The 25498-nt window shown below is 42.6% G+C and overlaps 1 protein-coding gene across 1 annotated transcript; it reads right to left on the bottom strand.

The window, feature by feature from the left end:
- Positions 1-2301: 2301 nt before the first annotated feature.
- Positions 2302-25009, bottom strand: BUB1B (BUB1 mitotic checkpoint serine/threonine kinase B). The gene is made up of 22 exons (XM_054172021.1): positions 24856-25009; positions 24071-24130; positions 23681-23825; positions 22378-22574; positions 22096-22274; positions 21784-21977; positions 20318-20412; positions 18874-19100; positions 18214-18323; positions 16871-16974; positions 16579-16628; positions 15745-15823; positions 14997-15099; positions 13746-14014; positions 12631-12809; positions 10327-10467; positions 9594-9706; positions 9184-9345; positions 8392-8534; positions 5777-5945; positions 5308-5414; positions 2302-2491 (listed from the first exon to the last, which is right to left on the bottom strand). Exons 1-22 carry the CDS (start codon positions 24996-24998, stop codon positions 2302-2304), a joined length of 3159 nt encoding a protein of 1052 aa, XP_054027996.1. The 5' UTR covers positions 24999-25009.
- Positions 25010-25498: the final 489 nt, after the last annotated feature.

Below are 25498 nucleotides of genomic sequence, written 5' to 3'. Positions count from 1 at the left end.
AATGCTGCCAGCTCTCGGACTTTCATTCATTAGAGGTGGATGGAGCTTTCCCAGCTCACAGCAATTTTTGAGGTCATGTAGCACTCATGTTTGGATAGTAGCTTCTGTCCTGAAGAATCTGCAGTGCTACCAAAATACAGCCGCTTCTGGAAGGCAAGACAAGGACACATCACAATGGAAACAGACACGCACTTGTATGCAAAGGCTTCGTACTGCTTACAATCACTTTGAGAAATTACCATGGCTGTTGACTTTGCCTAGACTACATGGGGTGCAACCCCCATATCATGAAATCACAGAATGGTAGGGGTTGGAAGGGACCTGTGCAGGTTGAGTCCAACCTCCTTGACAAGGCAGGGTCACCTAGAGAAAAATCACAGGAACGCATCCACCAATGTCACCAGAAATAGAGACTCCATCACCTCTCTGGGCACCCTGCTCCAGGGCTCCATCATCCTTAAAGGGGTTTCTCCTCAAGTTTAGATGGAACTTATGTTGCAGTTTGTGTCTGTTACTCCTTGTTCTGTCACTGGGCACCACTGAAGAAAGCCTGGCCTCATCCTCCTGACACCTACCCTCAAAGTATTGATCAGCATTGATAAGATTCCCCCCTCAGTCTGCTCTTCTCCAGGCTAAAAGAGAAAATAATTCTATCAGATACTGAATGAAACTGAAATAAGCAGCTCTCATTTCCTCTCTAAATACAGCATTCTGCTAGATAAACCAAGCAGAGGGACAAGGGCAAACCAGCAAGAACCAAGAGAACAAAACTGCTAAAGGAACTCTAGCCTTCCTTCAGCAGTCTTTTAGGACAATCATTTTAGGCAGATGCACATTACTCTAAGAGCAGTGCCCATAGCCCAAGGCTAAATGAGAGTCTAACCACCAATTCTCAAGACCACAGTCAAATAACTCACTCAGAATAAGAATACTAAGCTTTTGGCCACCAAAGCCATCACTGGGGAAATCACTAGTGCACAGCAACCCCTCAGAAGTTACAGTTTAGCCCAAAGCCATTGTTGGAATATTTATTATTTGGGAAATCAGCAGCAGCACAGAGGAATGATGTAGAATTATTTGCTGATGCACATGCAGGAGGGGTAATTTGTCTCCTTTTACAAGTAGTCATAGAACTCATGAACTGAAAAAGAAACAGTTGGACCTGATTTAGAGTAGGTTTGGTAGAACCAAAGCAGAGTTCATGCATGGAGCTCAGAATTGGGTAGATTACTGAGAATGGCACAGTGTGGTGAGGTCTTCCTAAAAAATAAGTGGAATTTTTTCCCCTCTAGCATTCTGTCAATTTTAGACAAATGGATCACCAAAGCCTAATTAAAAGTTTATTTTAAAAGGTGATTTATTGTCTCTTCTCAATAAGACAGAAAATAGCCAAAACTTCTGCTCAATAACTTATTTTCTTACCTAAGATCTCACTCTGCAGTGAGGGAACTGACACACCCAAGAGGTAGAAAATAAGGGAAGTCCACTTCTAAATGGGTATCAAGGTGTTAGAAACTGGACTCATTCTGTTCATTGTAATAATTCAAAACTATCCCAACATTGGGATTCAGCTCCCAACAGGTATTCAGAGAATCCAGAATGCAATTTCCTGACAAGAAGGACACCCTTAAAGAATGGTTTGATGATCTTAAGTCTACCAAGTCTGGGGCTAAATCATGTCCCTCAGCACAGCATTCCTGTCCCTTTGAAACACCTCCAGTGGTGGGGATTCAACCACCTCCCTGGGAAACCTGGTCCAGTGTTTGAGAAGTTTCTTTTAAGCTCCATCCTAAACCAGCACCAGTGCCAAGTAAAATCCTCCAAGTTGTGTTCAAGTATCCAGGAAGTTCTATGTGGTTATGAAAGCTACCACCAAGAGAGAGGCTTTTGTATCATCTGGCAGTCAAACAATTCCCAGTCAGGCAGCAGCACTCCAGCCTGGATACCAAATCAAGTATCTGACATAGTAACTATCAAAATACAACTTTATTGAAGAAATACAATGTAGATGAAACACTCATTAAAATCCCAACAAAACCAGTGTGAACTTGGTCTTAAACTTATTTTTAAGGAGCACATGGTGGGGGGCAAGGGCAGCAGGTTATTTCATCAAATTTTCTCCGACCAACTGCTCAGAGAAAGTGGGTCAGGAGGTTTTCTGTGCACCGATACCAACATTTGTTAGTGAGTCCCAGGTGAAGCATTGCAAGAACAACAACAATCAGTTTCTATGCTTATTTGATAAAAATAAGTAGTTAACAAATTCCTTTCCATAATACAAACATGTATGTGTCCAACAAATCACAGGAAGTCCTCCACGAGCAGAGTTTGTCCCAGTGACATTAAGGAGTAAATAAGACGTTCTTCATAGGAGCTGTCAAACATGTCACTTATTTCCTCTCTTAGTTCCTTCAGCAGAGGCACTGTGGACTTACCATCTGCATTCAGAATTCTCCCCAGAAGTTTACTCCAGAAATCATTGTCAAGAGCCCTAAAACAGAGAGAGCAGTGCTTAGTCAAACTGTGTGTGAGGTTTCCATTTCTATTCAGTACTAAATACCTGGGGAAAACTAAGCCTGAAATAAATTTCACTCCCATCATGTGAATGTGTTAAGTTTAGACCTGTGGACCCCTTTCTCTTCTGAGCTGTAACTAGAGAGGCTGTTTCACAGCTCTGTCAACACCACAATTTTTAGTTACCTGTTCTAGTGTACCTGACCGCAAGCCACAGTGCTTTCAAATTAAAGGAGATATCCAAGAGCATTCTTTGAATCAGCGTTGGCAGATTCATGAGGAAGGGGTAGAGCTAAACTTTATTCCCTCATTTGCAAGCTAAGTTCACAGGTCAATATTAAAGGAAAGTTGCAAGAGAAAAAAAAAGAATGCAAGAGTGGTATACAGCCAGTTTTACTTTCTCCCTGCCTTCCAACTGCAAAGTTCTCATCCAGGTAACATTTCAAAGACGATTAATAGTAGCAAATCCCCCCTCTCACAGATATACCCACACAACATGAATAAAAAGGTTAAGTGACTCATTAAGACTCAGAAAACTTCTGTCAGAGCTAACCCTTTGTTCTTCAGCCTTGCACTGAAGTCCATGGAACAGGCAGCTGCTGACTACTGAAGCACTTTTCTCCTTCAAGTCAGGAGTCACACTGGCTTGGAACAAATTATCTGCCTCTGCTTTCTGAGAGTGACTCACACAACAGCAGCAGGCACAGCCTCAGAACGAATCTGCCCTGTGCTATTACACTAATAGGAACTCTTGTATTTTCTACAATGGTGAGGTCATACAGAGTCTAACTAATAAAAAAAATTATGCAAGAATTGGGGCATTTCCTTCATGGACTTAAACACAGACACAACAAAAGGAGGCTACACCTTGGTAAGGGTGTCTAATGAGTTATGAGTGACAATAAACCTGCAGAGATGAGTTTTCCTAAAACAGTGAAAACAAGAAAACTAAAACCCCTCCTGGAACAGAATAATCTCCAAATCCATTCTCCACTAACAGTTAACTTGCTGAAACTCCCTTCCCTGAAAAGCTGGTAGTCAGCCTTATAGTAATGCTCAAAGGTGAAAAGAGAAACCTGAATTCACCCTCTGCCTTGCCAGAAGTCTTGACCACAACACTGACCTCAGTGTTTTGCATTTATTCTGTCACCTTTCAAGTGGTTTCTGTTTTACTGACTGCCATTGGCCTTAAAGGAATTTTGTGCTTTCCCCATTACTTCAATATTTTGCTGAACTGGTAGTAAAATTAGTGGCTCTACCAGTTGTTCTACTGCCTTGAAATTTGTTTAATAGTTGTCTGGTTTTTTTCATAGTACTTTTCAAAAAGCTTTCCCAAGATGATTTCCTTGTTCTGGGCACTGAAGCCACACCTCAAATCCTGGATTTGGTTTTGGGCCTCTCACTCTAAGGAGGACATGGAAGGGCTGGAGTAGGTCCAGAAAAGAGCAACAAAGCTGCTGAAGGGTCTGGAGAGGAGCAGCTGAGAGAACTGGAGCTGTTCAGCATCAATAAAAGGAGGCTGAAGGGAAACCTTCTGGCTCTCTACAGCTCCCTGCAAGGAGGATGGAGTGAAGTGGGGGTAGGACTCTTCTCCCAAGGAAGAAGCAATAGAACAAGAGTAAATGGCCTCAACTTGCCCCAGGGGAGGTGTAGGTTGGACATGAGGTACAATTTCTTCCCCTTGAGATTGTCAAGCCCTTGACCACACTGCCCAGGGCAGTAGTGGAGTCCCCATCCCAAAAGGGGCTTCAAAGCCGTGGTGCTGAGGTGTCCCTCAGTGGTTCAGTGGTGACCTGGCAGTGCTAGGTTAATGGTTGGACTTGATCTTAACAGTCTTTTCCAAACCTAAGTATTCTGTGATTCTCTATGGAGCAGAAAAATAGATATGTCCAATAAAGAAAAAGTGCTTTTCCCTGTACACAGCTTCAGAAGATGAGATTTTTTTTTCAAAGGCTGCATACAATAAACTAGGAAGTATAAGCACTGCATGTTGCTAGGGAACTGAACAATTCCTGAGTGGTAGCAGGTTTCCTTGAGCAATGGTTCTTCTAGAAGTATATCCACAGAGCAAGGGCAGCCAGCATAGCAGGATCCTGAATGCAGCTGTCAAGTTCTTTGTCAGGAGCAGAAAGTTCTGGAAAATTCTTATGGAAATCTAAGGCAGAAAATACTGCAGGATGTGACTGGCAAAAGGAACAAGTGTTTGGTCTAAGACCAAACAAAGGGCAGATGAACACAGTCTTGTAGCCAAAGCGTGTGGCTGAAAGAGTAGAAGAAATTGATGCCCGAGGACAAACAGCAGCTTCCAAAAAGAAGCTGCTTGCATAATGCATCTTAAATGTTCGTTTTAAATTCCTATGTCATGTACACTGTGCCTGCAAGTCTTAGAGACAGACCCCCTAGCATCAGTATCTTAGCCCTCCAGTATAGACTAAAAAGCAAAAATAGCAGAAAACCTGAATAACCATATGCCATTCCCCGCTCCTCATTACCCACTCACAAACTTCTAGCTTAGTCTATCAAGTGACAAGAGAGGCTAAAGCAGTCTGATCTGGAAGGAAAAAGAGGCCAAGTCATCTGAAGTGGACTTGGGCTCATATTCAAGCTTAAAATTGACTTCTACATAGCAACAAGTCTAGGTAGCTTCAAAATATAGTCCTCACAGAACTCTTTTGTTAAGCAACAACAGCACCAAGTTCAGTGTTCTAAGCTTTGAAGATGGCACCACTCTAAAGAAAGTGGAGTGACAAGTCTGTTCTCCCTGAGCTGCCTCCTCTCTGCAAAAGGACTTACTTGGATGTATTTTGGCTGATTTTCCAGAGAGAATTCTCTTGATAAACCTGGATGTGATCCCCAAACAACAGCAAATGGATTATATCTGCAATGCCAACCAGGTCAACCTGCAATCACAACAAAGAAAGTTCAGCTTCTACCACTTTCTGCAATGCACTGCAGCTTTCTATTGGTATTTTGACATATTGAAGTCCAAATTGATTTTTGAGCAGGATCTTCCAGAATCCTGCTAAGCAAGAAGGCTTCAAAAAGTAAACAGTTGTGGTTTTACTCGGGGTTCCTTATGAAATATGGTTTCCTAAATAAGCATGGGCACTCAGCTTCATTTCATACCAAAGAGTTAATCAGAAGACAACTTTTTGTTGTTGATCTACCAGGAACTTCCACATTTTGCAAGATACAACTTGAGAAAAAAAGTAATTGAGAAAAGAGATAAGGAAGACAAAACCTAAGATGCCCTGAGACTCACCTGATATGGAGGAGAACTCTCTGCCAGAAGCTGCTGTCCATGAGGGGTCTGAGCTATGGGAAAGCTGTTTGGCAAACTTACGCGAGACTGCAATCTCAAATCCAGGCTGTGAGAGAAATCCACTATCTTCAGAGCTTTTGAGATATTACTACCAAAGGGATCACAGACCCTGTGAAAACAGAGGAAGCAAAAGAAGCATAAGACAAACCAACAAATTTTTGTTTTTAAAACTGACATGTAAAGCAAGAAGAGTCTTTGCTGTGTCGATGCTCCCCTCTGATGGTCAGCTTCAGAACTACTCCTGGAAATACCACTCCCAGGTGGGGAACAAGCTGGCAGTCTGAAGCTTAGAGGAAAAAATTCTTCACAATGGGGATGGTGAGACACTGGAACAGGTTACCCAGGGAGGTTGTGGATGCCCCCTCCTTGAAGCATTCAAGGCCACGTTGGATGGGGCCTTGAGCAACCTCTCTAGTGGGAGGTGTCCCCGCCCATGGCAGGTGGGTTGGACTAGTGATCTTTACAGGTTCCATCCAGCCCAAACCAGTCTGTGATTTGGTGATACTGATATCTCCAGAGTAAGCAATGGGAAACACTAAAAGGTTGAGGATGACCCTGGTTTGGCATTTCTCACAGCTCCCTGAAACACTTGGAAGGGGAGAACAGGTAATATATACCACTTCTTCTCCTTGAAGACCTCAGAAAACATTTGCTTCATCACCTTTCCTGATCTATATATTTAGAAGGACCAAATGAAGGGGCAGTGAAGAGTGCCTGCTCAGGTGACAGAGCACTACCAAGCCATGCAGATCACTGTTCACTACTGCTCTTGAATACCTGTGGGCTAAGAACATATTTTGTAACTTATACCATGGGCTTAGCCTAGGACAGTTTCTGCTATCTGGGAAACAAACACAAACCTACCATCTCCAAACATTTTAGCAGTTTAGTCATGGAATCACAGAATGGTTTGGCTTGGAAGCAACCTTCAAGAGCATCTAGTTCCAGCCCCCTGCCATGGGCAGGGACACCTTCCACTAGAACAGGTTGGTGAAAAGCCTTGTCCAACCTGGCTTTGAACACCTCCAGGGAAATGTTTAGTTTGGTTTGTATTCAGCACAAAAATCCAGCAGGAGACATCTAAGTCTGTCAAGCCTTCAAACCAGGAAGTGTGCACTCTAAACTGCAAGAGACCACTGGGAGGTGTGAAGACAAGAATTTCAGTAGTACATGGATGCAATCTATGTACTCTATAAATCAATTGAATAAGTTACACAAATTATAAAGAAATTCTCAGTATACTATTGGGGGTGTGCATGAGATGACTGTAGGCTCAAAATAAATTTAGACAGCTATTTTTAATCTACCAGTGAAGATTAACAGCCCCAGTGAATTTCTTCTAATGGAATCACATCTGAATCATCAAGCATTCCAAAGTTCCCATCTTCCCACGCTTAGTTCATGGATCACATTCCAAAGGCCGTGTGACTTTGTTAACATAATATGGGAAAGAGCCTAAAGAAAAACTAGATCTGTGCATCAAGTTCTGAGCTGGACTGCAGTGGAGGCTAAGCAACCAGTTTCACAGTGTTTGGATATTCCAGTCCCACCTGCCCTTTGGGTTTCAGATATGCAAACCCAGAAGGCAAATTATTTGCCAATATCCAGTTGCTGCCCAGTATGCTGATAAAGTAGAAACCTGAGACCACTGGCAATAGCAAAACCCCTTTGGTTAGTGTTTTACATCACTATATTCAATTTCTGTAGAAACAAAGGAAGGTTTACTCCTAACCAAAGGGTTTTTACTGGTTTCAGAAGAGTTTTTAAAAAACCATCCCTGGACTGCAACACCAGTATCCTGGCTAAAGAGGGGAAATGACAAGTTACAGTATGGGGTTGGCCTGCTGGAAAGCAGCTCCATGAAGAATCTTGGGGTCCTGGTGGACAGTAAGTTCTCCATGGGACACCAATGTGCCCTTGTAGCCTAGAAGGCCAATAGTATCCAGGGAGGCATGAAGAAGAGTGTGGCCAGCAGGTCAAAAGAAGTTCTCACCCTCTCTGGTCTAGGGAAACCACACCTGGAGTACTGTATCCAGTTTCGGACTCCCCAGTTCAAGAGGGACAGGGATGTACTAGAGAGTGTCCAACAGAGACTACAAGGATGATGAAGAGACTGCAACACCCCTCTGATAAGGAAAAGCTGAGAGACCTGAGGCTGTTCAGCTTGAAGAGAAGACTGAAAGGGGATCTGATTAATGTTTTAATTATCTGGAGGGTGGGTGTCAAGGGACCAGGTTCTTTTCAGTGGTGTCCTGTGATAGGACAAAGGGCACAAACTGGAATCCATGAAGTTCCACCTTACATGAGGAGAAACTCCTTTGCTTTAAGGGTGCTGGAGCCCTGGACCAAAGAGGAGATAGAGTCTCCTTCTCTGAAGACTTTCAAGACCCATCTGGATGCATGCCTGTGTGACCTGCACTAGCTGATTCTGCTTTGGCAGCGGGGTTAGACTTGATCTCTGGAAGTCAATTCCAAATCCCACAATGCTCTCAGATACAGTTCCTGTACATTTTAAACAGTGTTACACACCCTCCCATATGCATTCAGAGACCAACCTGTCTCCCAGAAAGAACACCTCTGGCCTGAGATCTCCATGGACAATCTCTGCTTTGTGGAGTTTCTCTACCACAAGAAGAAGATCATGAACAACCAACAGGATAACTTCCTCCGTGAGAGACTTGTGGACAGGAATAACATCCTGAAAACAGGGAATAAACTTGGATCTATATGCCATTCTACCTTGGGTTAGTGAATTATTTATACCACCCCTTTCCCACCCCCCCAATCTGTACAGACAGAACAGTCCTACTCTAAATTCAGTATAATCAAATTTTGCCCATTATCATCCCAGCCAAAACTCAAACTACTGTGAGGTCTTTGGAGACACTGTTACCCAGGAGGAGGAAATCGAACTGAAGATTGAAATAGCTGTTTAATTTGTCTGCTATTTTATGCAACAATTCAAAATGCACTTGCAAGACTTCATTTAGGATGTAAATCCTTCAGCAAGATACTCAGTACTATGACCTTGCCACAGCAAACTGGAACTCGCTGCAAGATGCCAAGTTAAACGAGAGATTTAGATGCAAACCTTGCTGTGGTTCTTGGCTCAGGTCATTTGTCACTCATGAATAAAAATGTGAAAAATTTAAAGCTTGTCTCCAAGAGGCACATGATCTATGAATGACAAACCAGCTAGGATAGACAGCTCTCATTTGGGTAGAAAGAAAGCCCGGGGGATCTGGTCTGCAAGGTGAAGCTGTTTTCAGCAGTGAGCACCATGACAACCAGCACTAATGGTACCTATGCAGGAGCTCACGTCTCCTACAGGGTTTCTCAGTACTGACCCCAAGTGTGAAGCAGTTGATGCCAGTGTGTAGAAGGGCACAGCCATCCTGATACAAGAAGCAGCTGCAGTTCTCACTGAAGTTTTGGTCAAAATCAGCATTCAGACGCCTCTGTAACTCAAGTGTGACATAAAAATCCCAAGGCACGGGCTGAGAATACACCTACAAAAAGGTACAGCAGGAGAACATTTATTTTGGGGATAAAGGGAAAATTGTTCATCTCCACAGTCTTATCCTCTTTTTTCTGCCTCCCAACTTTACCAAAGACAACATTTCCCACAGGCAGAAACTTTTAATCTGTATCAACAAAGAAGATTTGAAGAAGCAAATTTCATGCAGGGAATTCAGGGATTAAGAATCAAACTTAGATTTTACTTGACACATTGTATACCAACTATCAAATGTGTTACCTTTATGACAAATCCCTTTGTAAGCAGCAGGCAAGAATCAGCTGGAACAGCAAAAACCATCTTGTACTCTTCACTGGTCCAGTACTCCCTTTTGACACAGTAAGTCTCATTTCCTGTTATGAAGGACATGGAACTGTTAGAGCAGGGCCAGAGGAAGCCACAAAGATGATCAGAGGGCTGGAGCAATTCTGATCCATGAGGACATGACAAGAGGTTGTTCAGCCTGGAGAAGACAAGGTTCCAGGGAGACCTTAGAGCAGCCTTCCAGTACCTGAAAGGGGCTTACAAGACAGCTGGAGAGGGGATTTGTACAAAGGCATGGAGTCACAGAATGAGAGGCAATGGCTTCAAACTGGAGAAAGCTGGTTTTAGATTATACACTAGGAGGAAATTCTTCCCCATGAGGGCAGTGAGGCAGTGGAACAGACTGCCCAGAGCAGCTGTGGAAGCTCCAAGTCTGGAAGTGTTCAAAGCCAGGTTGGACGGGGCATTGAGTAGCCTACTTTCAGAGGAGGTGTCCCCACCTTTGGAACTAGATGATCTTTAAAGGTCCCTCCCAACGCACTATGAGATTCTATGGAAGTTTCTTTTGAGAGCTGTCATGGGAAATACACCCAAGTTGCTCAAGACATTCCCCATCTACATAAAACCAGTGAGGGTGCACAGGAAATCTATTTGAAACCAATTAGAACATAAGCCAGATCTCTGGCTGTAGGGTCTCTAGTGCACCTACCAAGCTCAATATCCTTCACCTCCATGGCAGGCAGAACACCAGTCTTCAGATGAAAATTTGGAGCAGCAGCCAGCAGTGCTGGCAGAGGATCTAACAGCTTCATACGTTGTTCAGCACTCCACAAGAACTGAGTTACATCACCTAGAACAAGAAACAGAGCAGCTAGAACTATGTGGTAAGTCTCTGGAGGCTTTCAAAGCCTTGAAGATGTGGTGCTGAGGGACATGGTTTAGTGGTGACCTGGCAGTGCTGGGTTAAGGGTTGCAATCAGATGATCTTAACAGTCTTTCCCAACCAAAATGATTCTAGGATTCTGTCTGTCACAGTAAGATGGATGTTGGAAGCTTTCTATCTGCAGCATGATTTACTTTATCACCCTTCTGCAGGTCAATTAACCTCTTTGCAATAGTTTTGTGTTGTGATGTGAATATAACACTTCAGAAGCTACCTTACAAACCATCTCATCACCAGGTCTGGATTCTGCTGTAGCACCACCTGTCTTCCACAAGAGACAAAGCTCTGAATTAGCCGCAGAACTCAAACCTACTTTGCAAATTAAGGTTTTTTTCAAACCTGTGTCCAGAGTAAGCAATCAGTTTGATTATTTAAACACACAAAATAATTCAGGGTTTTACTGAAATTCACTCCTTTGAATACAGAAGAGGTTTTATTTAAGAAAAGGAAAAACAAAGTTGGACTCCAACTCTGCTGCTTGCTGCAGTATTAAGAATTCAATGGATTTTATATCCTGGAAGACACATGAGATAGTTATGTGGAGGTCTGGAGTTTATTTTCCTGCATAACAGGGCAGAGAAAATAATTCAATAGCTGAGTTCATCTGCACAAAAGGAAAGTAGCCTGAAAAGTGTCAATCTGAAATGACGAAGCAGAGTAAAATACATCAGAACTGGATGGCTTCTACTGAACTCCTCTCCCAAAGACTATGACTAGTAATCCTTTTAAACTTTTTACTAGTAACTGTATGACAACATTTTAAGCTTTGACAGTGCAAAGGTAAGAATCAACACATCATTACCTACTGTAACACTCCATTTGAAGTAATTTCTGACTGTAGTGCTTTTCAGAAGTCATTCTGTGAAAGCAGACCCAGGAAATGTTGGAAGTTGAAGGTTAAAATATGTGTTCCAATATTTTACTGAAATTCAGTGGCATATTTTACAGGAATAAACTGACAGACAGCTGAAGTATTCTGTTCTATGCAGCATTAAGTCCTCACCGGAATTACTACACCCAGGCTGGGAAATGCAGTTCAAGGCAGATGTGCAAAATGCAAAGGAAAAAATGAACAGGAATGATCAGAGGTTGAAAAAGGAACCATTAAAGCATCTGAACTAAACACCTTTTTTCTGAAAAGAATCTGCAAAGACTCTTCATCTTGCTCAAAGACTAGTGCCTATGGTAAAAAAAGTAAGTGTAAGACCCATTCAAAATATTTTGGGTGTCAACACCCTTCTAATTCTGTTTTCATTCCAGGTCCTGAGTGTGCTTCATCATAAAACAGTCTGCAGACACAGAAAGATTCTTCTCTCAACCAGATGCACTGAGAAGTTTCAGGGACACAATTCTAATTAAGAGATCATAAACCAAATGCAATGGAGTTAAAGCAGGTTAAACACCTTGAAAGCCATCAACACAAAACTAATTCTAATTTTTTTGTGAGCATTCCTGTTCTAACTGTAACATAAATCTTTATAACAGAAAGAAACATAGGGTTTTGGCTAGAAAAAAAAATAATATTTCAAGTAGGAGTATTTTTCTTTCAGTTGGAACAAGAAACCTGCTGTGCAGCAGCCCAATATTTTTCAGCAAAGTTAAGAGTGTAAATTTTAAACCAAAACCAGAGAAGTGCTTCTGTCAGAAAATACCTCTGCAACTTTCACTAGAGTCCAAATGCATATTCTCCTTGTTTAATGTGGCACTCATCAGCAAATCAGGAGAACACACAGATTAAAGCAAGGAAAGAAAAAAAAAAATATCAAGACAAAAACTTGTCTTAGCAAGTTCTCACCACCACCAAGTCCAAAATGTTTCCTTTCAGAATGACCGCTACATACTCCCTGCTTTAACACCTAAAATAATGTCACCTCAATGCTCTGACCTTTTAGATGCTGACAAGCAGGATACACTGTACACCTCATTACTGCTTCAAGCTTAGCCACAAAGCAAAGTGGTGGGAGATAGACAGAAGGGTGAAGACAAACCAAGGCAGTACATAAAAAGCACCACAGTTTATTGACAGCTGCACATTACTTGTTGCGAGTGAAACTCAAGCTTAATACTAACCAGTAATATTTTCACTGATACCTCCAGAATCAGCAGGCATGCTCTGGGCAAGTTCCAGTTTCTCAGAGATAGGCAGGTATTTAATGGTGGATGTTTGTGTAACAGAGGAAAGAGAGGATCCCGAGGAGACAGAAGAACCTGTTGAGTGAGTATCTTCCAGGCTTGCTTCCATGATGGGGCTGTAAATAAAGTCATCAACTATTCAGGCTTTCAGAAGCTAGAGTGGCTAGACAATGCCTGCCTAGAAACTACGAAAGGGCTGTGGGCATTCCCAGACTGCTTGAAGTTACACAAGTCCTTCCCCACCTTTGTGAGAAGTCAATAGTTACACCAGTGCTTTCTCTTAGCTACAACAATTGTTTATGCTCAGAATCTTAGTCCACAGATGAATTTTATCTTCACTCCCAGCAAATGACTGCTACAACAGACAACACACTGAATCTTGCAACTCTAGAACATTAGGGGTTGAAGGGAACCTCTAAAGATCATCATGTCCAACTCCCCTCACGACCAAAATTCAGACCTACCATGCTTTAAAGCACTTGAGGGATGGGTGGGAAATAACTCTAGTTTTTCCTTTCCAACTACAATCAGCATAGTTTTGCCAAGTAAGCAAACACCTTCAGCACAGCAGAGATGTTTACATATCAACAGCCAGCAAATCCAACTCACTTCTAAATTAAGAAAGTCCCATGCAACAGATGTTTTTTTTTAATTGACAAAGATAAGAAACAGGAGGAAGGTTGTCAGTTTTCTTCTATCCAATTTCTCTCCTCCATAGAAGAAATCTAAGCCATAATCATCAGATGCATTTTATGTACTAAAATAACTACGGAAGCATAAAAGCAACTGATGATTCTACTTTTAATCTCTGCCTACAAAGACAGAATGTTCATTCATTCTGGGTAGAAAAAGCATGGAGTCCTGCAGCAGTATTGCTGAAAAGCCAAGTGGGCTTGCTATTACATTTAAATCTGTTCAAGGCAAGCTACAGAAAGGGCTGCCTTCTGAAGAGAGCAGAACATACTGAAAATTGTTCCTTCAGCAACAGAATAGTAAGCCCACAGCCAACACAAGTCAGGAAAAAGGACTTAAGATGCTTTTCTGTTCATTACCTCAGCTTATTTATGCAGAGAGCCTCACAAACTGGTGTGACCTGACTCAGAGGCACACTTATAGATTCTGGGCTGTCTTCCTTCAGGTCGCTCTGCGAAAGAGGAGCTGGGATTCTCTGCGCTGCCACCCCATGAAATGGCGTCGAGGCCAGATGGGCAGCCCTAACAAAGTCACACGTGTCTTCCAGGTTGGCACAAAAGCTTTTGTACTTGTAGGAGCCTGTCACTACTGCATCTTCAGTCAGAGATTCAACTGCATTCAGTTCTTCCTGAAAAAAGTAAGAAGAGAGTGAAAGGCCTGTAGATTTTACATCATATTTGCTTTTATTTAAAAGCTAAATATTTCTCTTTCTTCCACTCTAGCACCTTCCAACATAAATCAGACACTCAGTCTTCCTGTAATCTACTTCTATTGTTCAAGCTGACTAATTGAATTCTAGCTGCAATATAACTGCAGATTTTTTCTTTTCCGTGTAGGAAGTCAAAGCTTTGCTACCTTCTAGAGTGCTGCAGAGCTGCCATGAACTGTTAAAGGCCATTTAGCATCTACCACCCCAGAAGTGCATTGCAGCTCAGTTATGACCACATCATTCAAGTGGTTACTAAAATGTCGGCTATGGAAGACACACACAACACTTAAAGCAGAACTATGCAGTTACTGAGACTGCCTCCAGAACCAAAAATCAGCACAACACTTAACCCTGTGAAGTCTAAAGGTCTATGGCAGCATGCAGCAACTAAGCCCTTTGGCAAAACAGCAATTACCACCTCTACTAAAAAGTTTTCCAAACATCTGCAGAGCTGCCACAAAGACACAAGGTTAGGAAACAAGATCTGAGGGTTTAAGGGAGTCAAGTGTAGGGCACTTCGGATGTGGAACACAGAAGCTGAAGTGCTTGTTCGGTTGAACAGCAAGAAAATGTTTGGAACCAGGAGGCAGCATTATGAGCACAACTCTTCAGGATGCAGACTTCAAACTCTCAGTGCAGCTAATCCTGGCCACCCATCTGTGGCTGATTTAGGAGACTCCTTACCATTTCTTTATTGCCCACCTTAAAGCCTAACAAAACCATGACATCTGCAGTGAAATCTTACCATCACCCAATTCAGGTATTATTTCCACAGCAGAAAGCTACTTAGAATCTTTGCTTATCAAACATCATGTGAGTCAAGCCAAGCCTCACTGAGAACATTCTCTGCTGTTTTTTCCCCTGGCAAGAAAGCTGTTAAGGGGTAAATAGTTTTCCTTACACAGGCTTCTGGTGGAACGTTTTCCTTTGCAGTGCGAGATTCCGAAGGTTTACGAACGGCGAGGGGGTGCCGGGCACTTCCCCTTGTGTGATCTGCAGAACAACTAAGATAAACACACATTACATTAAGTATTTATATTAGAGCAGCTTCTCATCTTCAACATATTCCTCTCCAAACTAACTCCACTAACAACTTCAGTCTAGCACTTTCTGCTAAAGAGCTACCAGTAAACTGCAGCATATATATCTCTCCAGAATGCAAAAAGTTTACATGGCAACTTAAACAGCTCCAGATTGAGGAGGAATAACAGGCAAGACCTTAGAGCTGCATTTCAGTATCTGAAGGTGATCTACAGGAAGGCTGGGAAGGAACAGTTTAGGAGGGCTTGTAGTGATAGGATGAAGGGCAACAGTTTGACACTGGAGCAGGGTAGACATCAGGAAGGTCAAACTTGCTGGAGCCCTGAGAAACCTGCTCTAGTTGGAGACATCCCTGCTGACTGTAAGGCTGATGGACCACATAACCTTTGAGGATCCCTTCCAACCCAATGCATTCTGGGTGATTCTGCGAGAGTACCTCCTCATGGACTTCACAGAGCAATTAAATAAAAAACCAAAACCAACTATATATAAAACAAAACCCCATCCTACATCCTTACAAATGACAACAGTATTTCAGCTGCTAGAGAAAGATTTTTTTAGAGGGAGGGGAAACTACAGTATGTAATCACTAAGTCTTGAATAACTACCTTATACTCTGATTTTCCAAAGTGGAGCATTCATCAAATACGGCAAAAGGCGTCTCAGGACCAGGTGGGTAAGAGAGAGCTACAGCCACAAAGAAAAACCAAGAGGTTCTATTAGACCAACAGTCTTCCTACAACAATGCTACTTAAAATATTTGATTCACAGTCTTACGAACTATGCTAACAGAAAGTTACAGAACTGAGATGAGCTTTCTCACCTTAAAGAACAACAATTTTTACCACCATATAACATTTGCTAACTTAAGTGTTTTTAGAAAATACGCAGAATCTGTACCTTTTTCCCCGAGTCCAGCTTCATTTTGATGTTCCTCCCCAGAGTTTAAAAACACATTATCACTTTGTGCATCTGAGTATTCATCAGGAGACTGGCAAACCTCTGTCAACAGTAGCAGTGGTCAGTTCAGGTCAGAATTTCTTCAGCACATGCTCTTCCCAACAACAAAACTGAACATGTAATCTCCCATTGGGTTCCCCTACCAAATCCTCTCAGAAAACAGGACTTAAGACAGTTTCTACCTTAACATTAACATGGGACATGTATAGATTTTATCAAGACTGCTTCAATGAAAGCATGAAGAGAGCTTGTCAGCCATTAGAAGAAAAAAGCTCTTCTGCTTGAAAGTCCTTTCAAACAGTGGCAGCTCTTCGGAGGCTCAGTCATTTGCTGCATATGGTTAAAGGCACCACTAGCACATTCTCATCCCTCCAACCCACATAAATTTTGGTGTTAGTTTGTTGCAGTCCTGGTACTGATACAGAATAATACTGCCCTCTAACACAGCCTTCTCCTAAAGATAAAAAAATGGAAACACTTACCCTCAGAAGATGTTTTATGTAGCTGAATATCTTCAAAGACCTGGACTTCACTGTGAAAAAGACACAAACCTGGGTTTTATACTTTACACACCCTCACAAAACCTAAGTCAATGTTCCAAACACAGCAAGCCAAGGTGATATGCAAGGGGCTGTAATCCCTCAGACAAACAATTGTAACTACAGGAAGGCAGATTACAGATCCTGGTTACAGACTTAAGAGTAGTAGTAATGCATAAATAATCCTCACAAGCTCTTATTGCTTCTAAAATAAATTTTAAAAGTCCTGCATTACCTTTTCATCTGGGACTGTTTGTCCTCAACTTCTGTTGTATTGGAAGGAGTAACTCTTTGCAGTTCCAAAGGCAGTGTAAAAACTCCCGTTAGCAGTGCTGCTGCCTGTAGGAACAAAAACCCAGTTTGGTTCTACAGTGATGAAATCACACCCCATGCAACAAGAACATTCTAATACCCCATTCGAAGAACATTCTGATACCCCTGAGTAGATGGTTAAAGCCCTGATGGATTAATACTCATCTTTAGCCATTTTGATTTGTACTTAATCTACTTTCATGAAAAAGGTCCATTCTTTTTGCAACCACGTTTAACTTCCACACAGTTACCCAGCTTACAAAGTGGTGTGAATTTGGTACATGTCAGTATTGAAACTATTTACTAAGGCACTATTTTGGAAATGGGGAAGGTGGAAAGAGAGAAAAACACATATTTTATTAGCCCAGCAGATGAAGTTGGGAAAAGCTTTAAAATAATTAACTTCTTACTAGTTATTTGCAGCCTGTAAGAAAACTACCTAGCAATGACAGACCTGTTCAAGACTGGGCCCCATAGGAAAGAAAACAAACCAATCTGGTCTATAAAAGAGAGCATACTACTGCCTAGAAAACCTTGAGATGAATCAGCTATGGCTTTGTGTACTGGTCTTGGCTAGAATGAAGTTAAATTCTCTCCACAGCAGCTGGTGTGGTGCTCTATTTGGGATTTGTGATCAAAACAGTCTTGATAAAGCACTGCTATATGCTTGTGTGCACAGCTTTTTTGTTTCCTGTTGAACCATCCTTACCTCAACATGAGATGTCTACACTTTCACCCTTCCAATTCTCTCCCCATCCCACTGAGCAGGGAGTAAGATACTATGTGGTGCTTAGTTAGCTGGGGTTAGCTCACACTGCTCTGCAACCCTTCCCTTCCCCTAGTTTCAGCTTCCTCTCTAGCCTCCTTTTGCACTACAAATTCTCTATGTAAAAGGAAACCACACATGAAGAGAGCTTTAACAAAAGAGCCCCTTCAGTATTTGACCTTGCCTTAAAAAAAAAATAAAAATATACAGAGTTTATACCTCAGCATAAGGTAACTTAATATTTGCAAAGGAACAGTAAAGCTTGCAAATCTTGGAGTTTTTTGATTGACATTCCTCCAGTGAACAGATATGGCTTGGGGACAAGTTGGGAAGAAGAGGAGAAATATTTCTGTGAACATTCACTGACTGAGTGATGTCTGTGCACAATAGTACAAAAAAAGGTTTAACAAACGTTAGCCAGTCATTGGATATGGCTCCTCCCTTGGTGTTTTTATTTAAAACAACTATTCATGAATGAGCAGTTAAAATGAGGACAATACCTGTTCAGGTAGTGGTTGCCACTCAGTGATTATTTTCTTTAATTTCTTCTCCATCTCCCCAATTTTCCTTTGTAATTCCTCCTTCTTCTGAGCTATGGCCTGCATCTCCTCTGAGGAAGAAAAGCTTGTAAGACACAAGGCATATTTCACATCCAATCTGACACTGAAGCATACATTTATTTTTAATGGGACCAAAACCTCTGGTCTTCTCCCTCTGTGTCACAGCTGACACAAAGCTGTCAGACTTGTTACTTTGTACCTTAGAGCTGCTCAATAACTATTTCTGTGCAAAAGGAAAAGCAGCTGTAATAACAGACAGCTGGAGGTGGATCAGTATAATTTTGTGAGACACTGAAGCAGGTTGTCCCCTCACCTGAACTGTTCAACACCAGGCTGGATGGGGCCTTAAGTACCCTGGTCTAGTGAGAGGTGTTCCTGTCCATGACAGGGGCTTTGAACTAGATGATCTTTATGGAATCATTGAATGGTTTGGGTTGGAAGGGACCCATCTCTCTTCTGTCATCAGGAAGATGAGACTTGATGTGACCTGAGGCACCCTGATATAGCTGGTATCCCTGCTCACAGCAGGGAGTGGGCAAAATCACCTTTGAGGGTTCTTTCCAACCCAGTGCAATCTGTGAATCCCATTTTGCAGCATACCTTCAGCTTTCAGTCTTGCTCTTTTTCTGTAGATTTCAGCTCGGATCTCTTCAAAAGAGAATTCATCAACCCCAGCATAAACTCTCTCTTTACAGTACATCACCACCTCTTTCTTTTCTTGAATGTCCTGCTGCTGATTTTGCACTCTCTGGAGTGGGTCCTCCTCTTTCTCAGGTTTGCGAGCACTCAAGACATGGTTTATGCTGGGTTCAATTTTGCAAGGAGTCCTGGAAAAAACAGGCAGGTGTTAAAACTGATTGTGTGTGCTGTAAGACAGAAAAAGCACAGGAGAGAAAACAGCTCTTTTCAGAACCTAGCTGCAGAATGAAGACATTTTGTTGCATTGATAGAAAACCCAAAAAAGAAAAGCTGCAACTCTGAATCAAAACCCCCAACCAAATCCAAGCCCAAGTGTTGATAAGGTGCAGTCAAGAGCAAATAAAATTATGTTATTCTAAAGTTGCTGTGCATTCTGGAGCAGGGTGTCTTTACTTCAGCTCCACTGAGCAGCCTCACAGCAAAGTTTCACCTCATCCTCAGGTGGAACCTCCTGGGTTCCAGCTTGTGCCTCTTGCCCCTTGTCCCATCACCAGGCGCTACTGGCAAGGGGCATCCTCTTGCCCCTCACAGGCCCTTTAGCTGTTGCTGAGCACTGATAATATCCTCTCTTAGGCTGCTCTTTTCCAGGCTAAACAGCCCCAAGTCTCTCAGCCTTTCCTCCTCACAGAGATGCTCTAGGTCCCTCAGCATCTTTGTAGTCCCACTTAGAGGTAATTCAGAGCCAAGGAAGCCATCTGTATTATCAAATATTCTTCTCTACTCCCTTCTTAGAAAGACCTGATGTATCTATGGGCATCATTAACTACAGAGGAAGAAAGTTCAGCAGTACTGAAGAATGAAGCACTTTCCTCTGCTCCAAGAAAGCAGAATGACTCCACCTCCTGGGACTGAACATTTCAGGGAGCACTGCATGAGCAGGGAGGTCATTTCAGGTAAAGCAGCACAGTGCTTCATAACCTCAGCAATGCTGTTGGCATGGAAACTTGGATAGCTTGGCTCAGAATAGAGCTCCAGCTAGAAAAAGCAGAGAGTTCCCAACAGAGGAAAACAGCAGTGAGCCTCAGTTCAGGGCTGTTTTCTTAGCAAACAGCATCCTGAGAGGTAACTGTATTTGTGGAAACATGTTGAGCTAAGCTAGTCCATGAATTACCATTTATAAATATGATCTAGGGTCTCACATAATGAGCAGCAAGTCAAATACTTCCCACGTCCTTACACATCCTGCACTGAAGCCTCCACCTCAAGCTAAAGCACTAAGAGCTTCCAAGTTGCCAGTCTTAAGTTCTTGGAGATCTTAGAGCCTTAGCTGCAGGAGTCAGAATTGATGAAGTAGCTTTGATAACTCCACATGCCATCCCCATTTCAAACTGGAGAGAAGACTCACATGATTTGCTGCTGAGCTGACTCATCCACATACAAGGTGAAATTGGGCTGCTGGTAGGGCACTTCAACAGCAGACCTTGCCCCACTGCGAGGACGCTGGGGAAGGAAAGGTCAGTCAATAGCTGAAACATTCATCTCCAGACTCTACATTCCTCCATATCCCACTTTCCCCAGTTTGGTAGTTTGTTATTTTAAAATGCTAAACATCATGGACTTCAACATTAATTCTGTTCTGATACATAAAGCATTGGAACAGGCTGCCCCATGGAGGTGGTGCAGTCATCACCCCTGGAGGCGCTCAAGGAATGTGAGGACATGGCACCTGGGGCCATGGTGGCTTCAGGTTGAACTCCATCTTGGAGGTATTTTCAACCCCAAACGATTCTAAACTGCTTGAGTGGTCCACTGCTGAAGACTGAAGGAATTTAGTCTAGCAACACACCACTTCTGTTTGCCTACTTGAAACTCCCCATGACTCTTCAGCAGAAGTAGTGACATGGCAGGGATTCTTCACACCAAACTTTTCTATCATTTTCCAAATATTTTCCTTTGGCATCCTTACTGTGCAGCTTTTAATACCTCATACTTCACAAAAGGTTATTCTTTCACTGAAAGACACACCAAAACAAGCACCATGCCCCAATGAGGGTGAATTAAACATCCTCCACTCTTACTTGCAGCTTCTGTCTTTCTTAATTAAATCTAAGAAATTTTCATGAAAAGTGGGAACAGAGAGAACTCTAAGGATAGACATTAAAAAAACACAACAAACAAAAAAACCAGAAGCATTTGGGCAACAGAATGAACGTTATTTAGCAGCCCACAGGAAGGACTTCTCTGTTCTCTTAATCAAATTGCCTTTCATCTGGCAGTAATTCTTCCTGGAGTTACTATGAATTTTAGTCTATTTCCTTCCCTCACCCTAGTTTGTGTTTCTATTCTTCACTCATAACTTCCATACTGAGAAGCCTAAAATATTTTTATCTCCTGATTACTTTCTATTCTCCCTCTCTAATCCACAAAAAACAGAAGAACACTGGGGGTTATTTAAGGACCTGAAGTAAATAAATCTCACAGGACTCATTCTCTTCAGTTATTATCAGAGATCATTTCTAACAGCAGAAATACCTGTAGCAATGCTGTTGGTTCTCATTCCTTCAACATAGAGTCTACACCACTCCACCCTACTTTCGGCCATGCTTTCTTCACATACTGTCAAGCTTCCCTACCCTGTCAGGATCAATATACCATTGATACAGTGGGTTTTCAGTTCCTCTGATCCCCACACTCTAGAAAGGTTTTTGAAGTTATTCAAGCACAATCAACTTGCTAAACATGACTGGGTTAAGCATAGCCAGGGACTTCAGGCAGAAGCCAGGCTAGAAGAACAGGTAGGACTTTTGTTTCAGAAGTTACCAGCTTCCATACACCTTCCTCTCCTTGCCAGCACAGTTTAGGGCTCCTTACCCTGCCAGAGTTCCATGGTCCTGCACTTAGTTCATTCTCCTTGGCCCTGGGAACTGGAGGTGCTGCCCAGGGCTGTGGTGTAATCACAGGAATCTCAGGTCCAGAAGCTGAATTTTCATCAAACACAGCAAAACCAGGATTACTTGAAGGCTGCTGAGAAGTTAGAGCCTGGGTGCTTCTGGTTTGACTCACGGCTGTAAGCAGAAGGATTTATGCAAATTAACTTTTAATTATCACACTCAAGTACAAACTGCACAACAGAAAGATGCAACTCCTCCAGTAATACGGTGTGGTGTCAACAGCTCAACGTACGTTTCAGTGCATCTCCTACACGACTAACTGGGGCTTTCACTTTTTTCTTGCCCCTGCCTTTCAAATCTGCCAAGGAGCTTCTCTGGGGTTCTGCAGCTTCCAAAAGATCTGTGTCCTTATCATCAGGAGTTTCCTCAAGCCCCAGCAGCGTCTGACGAGAAACACGGGTCTGAAACTGCCTAAGGAAGGCATTGGAGAAGTTAAAAATAAACTCCACTGTACCAGGCACCCACTGAAGCACACAAGACTACTCCAAGTCCTGCCCTCTTGCTGGAAGCTTACCTGTGATGGGACTGGAGTCTGTCCAAAGGCTCAGCCTTGCGCTGAAGACCTTCCTGCAATATCAGATCTGCCTTCTTAAAACTTCCTCTAGCCTCAAGTACTTCTGCCCAGGTGATGTAGAGCAGTGCCAGGGTTGTGCCAATCTCCTGGCTATGTAGATAACTGTACACGTCCAAGGGCTCAGTACAACAGTTTGCCTGAAACAACCAAATTTTCAGGTTTAGAATTGGTAAATCAGATCAGGAAGGTAAACCTGGAAAGATGATGTTTGTGGTCGTTTGAGGCTGTGCCTTTAAGAACAAACACTGCTGGAACACACTGGCTAATGTTTTCGGTACTAGAACCAAACATTCTGATATTCTAAACGAATTTCATGGGTTGATAAACAAAAATTCAGATTTAGATTGTAGAGCAGTTGGAATTTTTTTTTTTTCCTCAGTGTGGTTTGGGGGGAGTTTCAGCTTGTTCTCCCTGCCTGCTTCTTCTGTGAACTGCTGGAGATGGCCTTCAGATAAGCAAACACTAATCCTGCATGGGCTTTTGAAGCTTACTAACAACTCTTTTCCTTAGTAACATGCCTTTCTCTCTCTCTAACCCCTTTTTGGGGAAAAAGGGAGGTAGGGGGGGAGAGAGGGGGTTCCAAGGAGGGGATCCCTCCCTCGGGGAGGGATTTTTGTTGTGTTATTTGTCTTTGCTGTGTATTTCTGTGTATATATTGTAAATACCTGTATATATTGTGTCATATATAACCTGCTTTCCATATATGCTTGTAAATATGTACCTTGCTCTTTCGACTGGGCTAGTTGTGGTTTCTTACTCTGTGGAGGAGGGACAGCTAAGCGCTCTCTCAACCTACCACAATGTTTTAAGGCAGAGAATAACAAAAACTACAATGGAGAGATGGGGCAAGACCAAAACAGACTCACCTCAGTCTTGATTAAGCATGGGATGTAGACTCAAGACAGTCAGAACCAAAAATAAGTGGTGAGACACACAAACACCTAAAAACACATCTTCAAATCACTTTTCTCCTTGAACTAACAACCAAGCTCCATTAACTGCAACAAGCTCTTCCAAAGCAAAACATAGGGAGCTTGTAGGTGTCCAGAGTACATGATTATAAAAAAGGCCTGAAGATCCCACTGCAAACGAGAAGACCAGGCAACAGGTTTGCAGAGAGCTATTTCTAATATTGCTACATAACCTGTGGACTCTATTGTTACAATAATCAGCTTCTCTGCATGAATGACACGACAAGCACAGAGAAAATGCAGCACCCAAGACATAGTCACCAAACACTCACAAACTTGAGCCAGAGGTTAAGAAAGCGAGGATCTTTGTAGTATCTCTGCTGCTCATAGAAGGTTTTCACTGCCCTTTCCAGGATTGCAGCAAGATTGCTCTCCTTTCCACCCTGGGGGAACGTCTGCTCTGTCCACTTGATGTACCTGGAGGTGGAATATGTCCACAGAAGTCAGTTCTCAACAAGACACAAGGAGATTTAGTAGAAAACAAACAAAAAAAAAAGGTTAAAAAAAATAAATAAATAATGCTGAGTATTGAAACAACATAGTCTTAAAATCACCTTATAGGATTCACCTTTTAATCATTTCCTTATTAGATTGTTTCTTCCCAAGCTTTTACAAGCATATCAGACCTTTCACGCTTTCTTCTGAAATAACAGGAAACTTACCGGTCCCAGACATCCAGGGGATCATCTCCAGAGTAAAATCGGATTTCTGATTCAAATTCCCTAAAAGAGGTTAAAATATTAATTCTCCACCCAATAAATATGAATGTAGAATCGTGAAGATGTTTTTTTCTACGCTGCAACCTAAGACCTCGGCTCTCACTCGCACCCCCTCAAGCTGCGCCAGGGGAAGTTTAGGCAGGAGGTGAGGAGAAAGTTCTTCACAGAGAGAGTTGTTAGCCATTGGAATGGGCTGCCCAGGGAAGTGGTGGAGTCACCATCCCTGGAGGTGCTCAAGAGGGGACTGGACGTGGCACTCGGTGCCATGGTTTAGTTGTCATGAGGCCTTGGGTGACAGGCAGGACTTGACGACCTTTGAGGTCTTAGCCAACCTTATTGATTCTGTGATTTTATAGGCATATTAAAGAAATACATAGGCTAGGTTGGAATACATTGAGCTTCTACTGACAACAAAAGAATCCAAACAGCAAATAGTCCTAAATTACCTAGAGAACAGCATCACCATAGACTCACAGAATCATCATAGAATAGTTTAAATTGGAAAGAATCTTAAAAGTCATCTAGTTCCAACACGCTGCCATGGGCAGGGACACCTCACACTAGACCAGGCTGCTCAAGGCTCCATCCAACCTGGCCTTGTTACTTACTGACATCAGTTACTACACCTTTCTTATGCTCTTTTTAATGTCTATGAGATTGGTACATACACACAGAAAAATTGCTAAGGAGGCAGGAAGATGAGGAGAAAGGGTGAAAACATTGCTTACTGTTTTTTGAGCTGAAGAGCAGTGTGGGTAGAAGCCTCCTGCTGAGCCAGGGCTTCCTGAAGGGTGGCCATGACCCGCCCCTGACGGAGGGGCTGCACATTCTCTTTGTACAGCTCCCACTCATCGTTGCAATCCTGGGACATGGCAGCTTCTCCCTTCGAAACCTGAATTAACAACAACAAGAAAAATAAATCAGGAACTTATTCATTAGGTTGGATACTAAACTGAAACTTGACAGGTTTTCATGGCATTAAGCTATCAGAGAGAGGATTTAGACTGGAGAGAAGGAAGACATTTTTGACACTGAGGGTGGCGAGATCCTGGGCCGGTTTGCTCAGAAACGTGGGAGATGCCCCATCCCTGGAACCATTCCAGCTCAGACTGTTTGGGGCCCCAAGCAGCCTGCTCTAGTTGCAGATGTCTCTGCTCACGGCAGGGGGTTTGGACCGGATGAGCTTTAAAGACACCTTCCCATCCCAACCTGTCTGGGATTCCACGATTCGTTAGCTAACCCACCACACTTTCTGTGCAGCCGCAAACACCATTTATAACCCAAACTTTTAGAGGGAATCGGGCTCTTAACTGCCCTCCACTGGAGCAATACGAAACGAGCTAAGCAATGCTTTACAGCGGAGACTCTCAG

The sequence above is a fragment of the Dryobates pubescens genome, chromosome 22, assembly GCF_014839835.1.
Source record: "Dryobates pubescens isolate bDryPub1 chromosome 22, bDryPub1.pri, whole genome shotgun sequence".
Classification (NCBI taxonomy): Eukaryota; Metazoa; Chordata; class Aves; order Piciformes; family Picidae; genus Dryobates; species Dryobates pubescens.
This window is presented reverse-complemented; position numbering and strand designations above follow the sequence as displayed.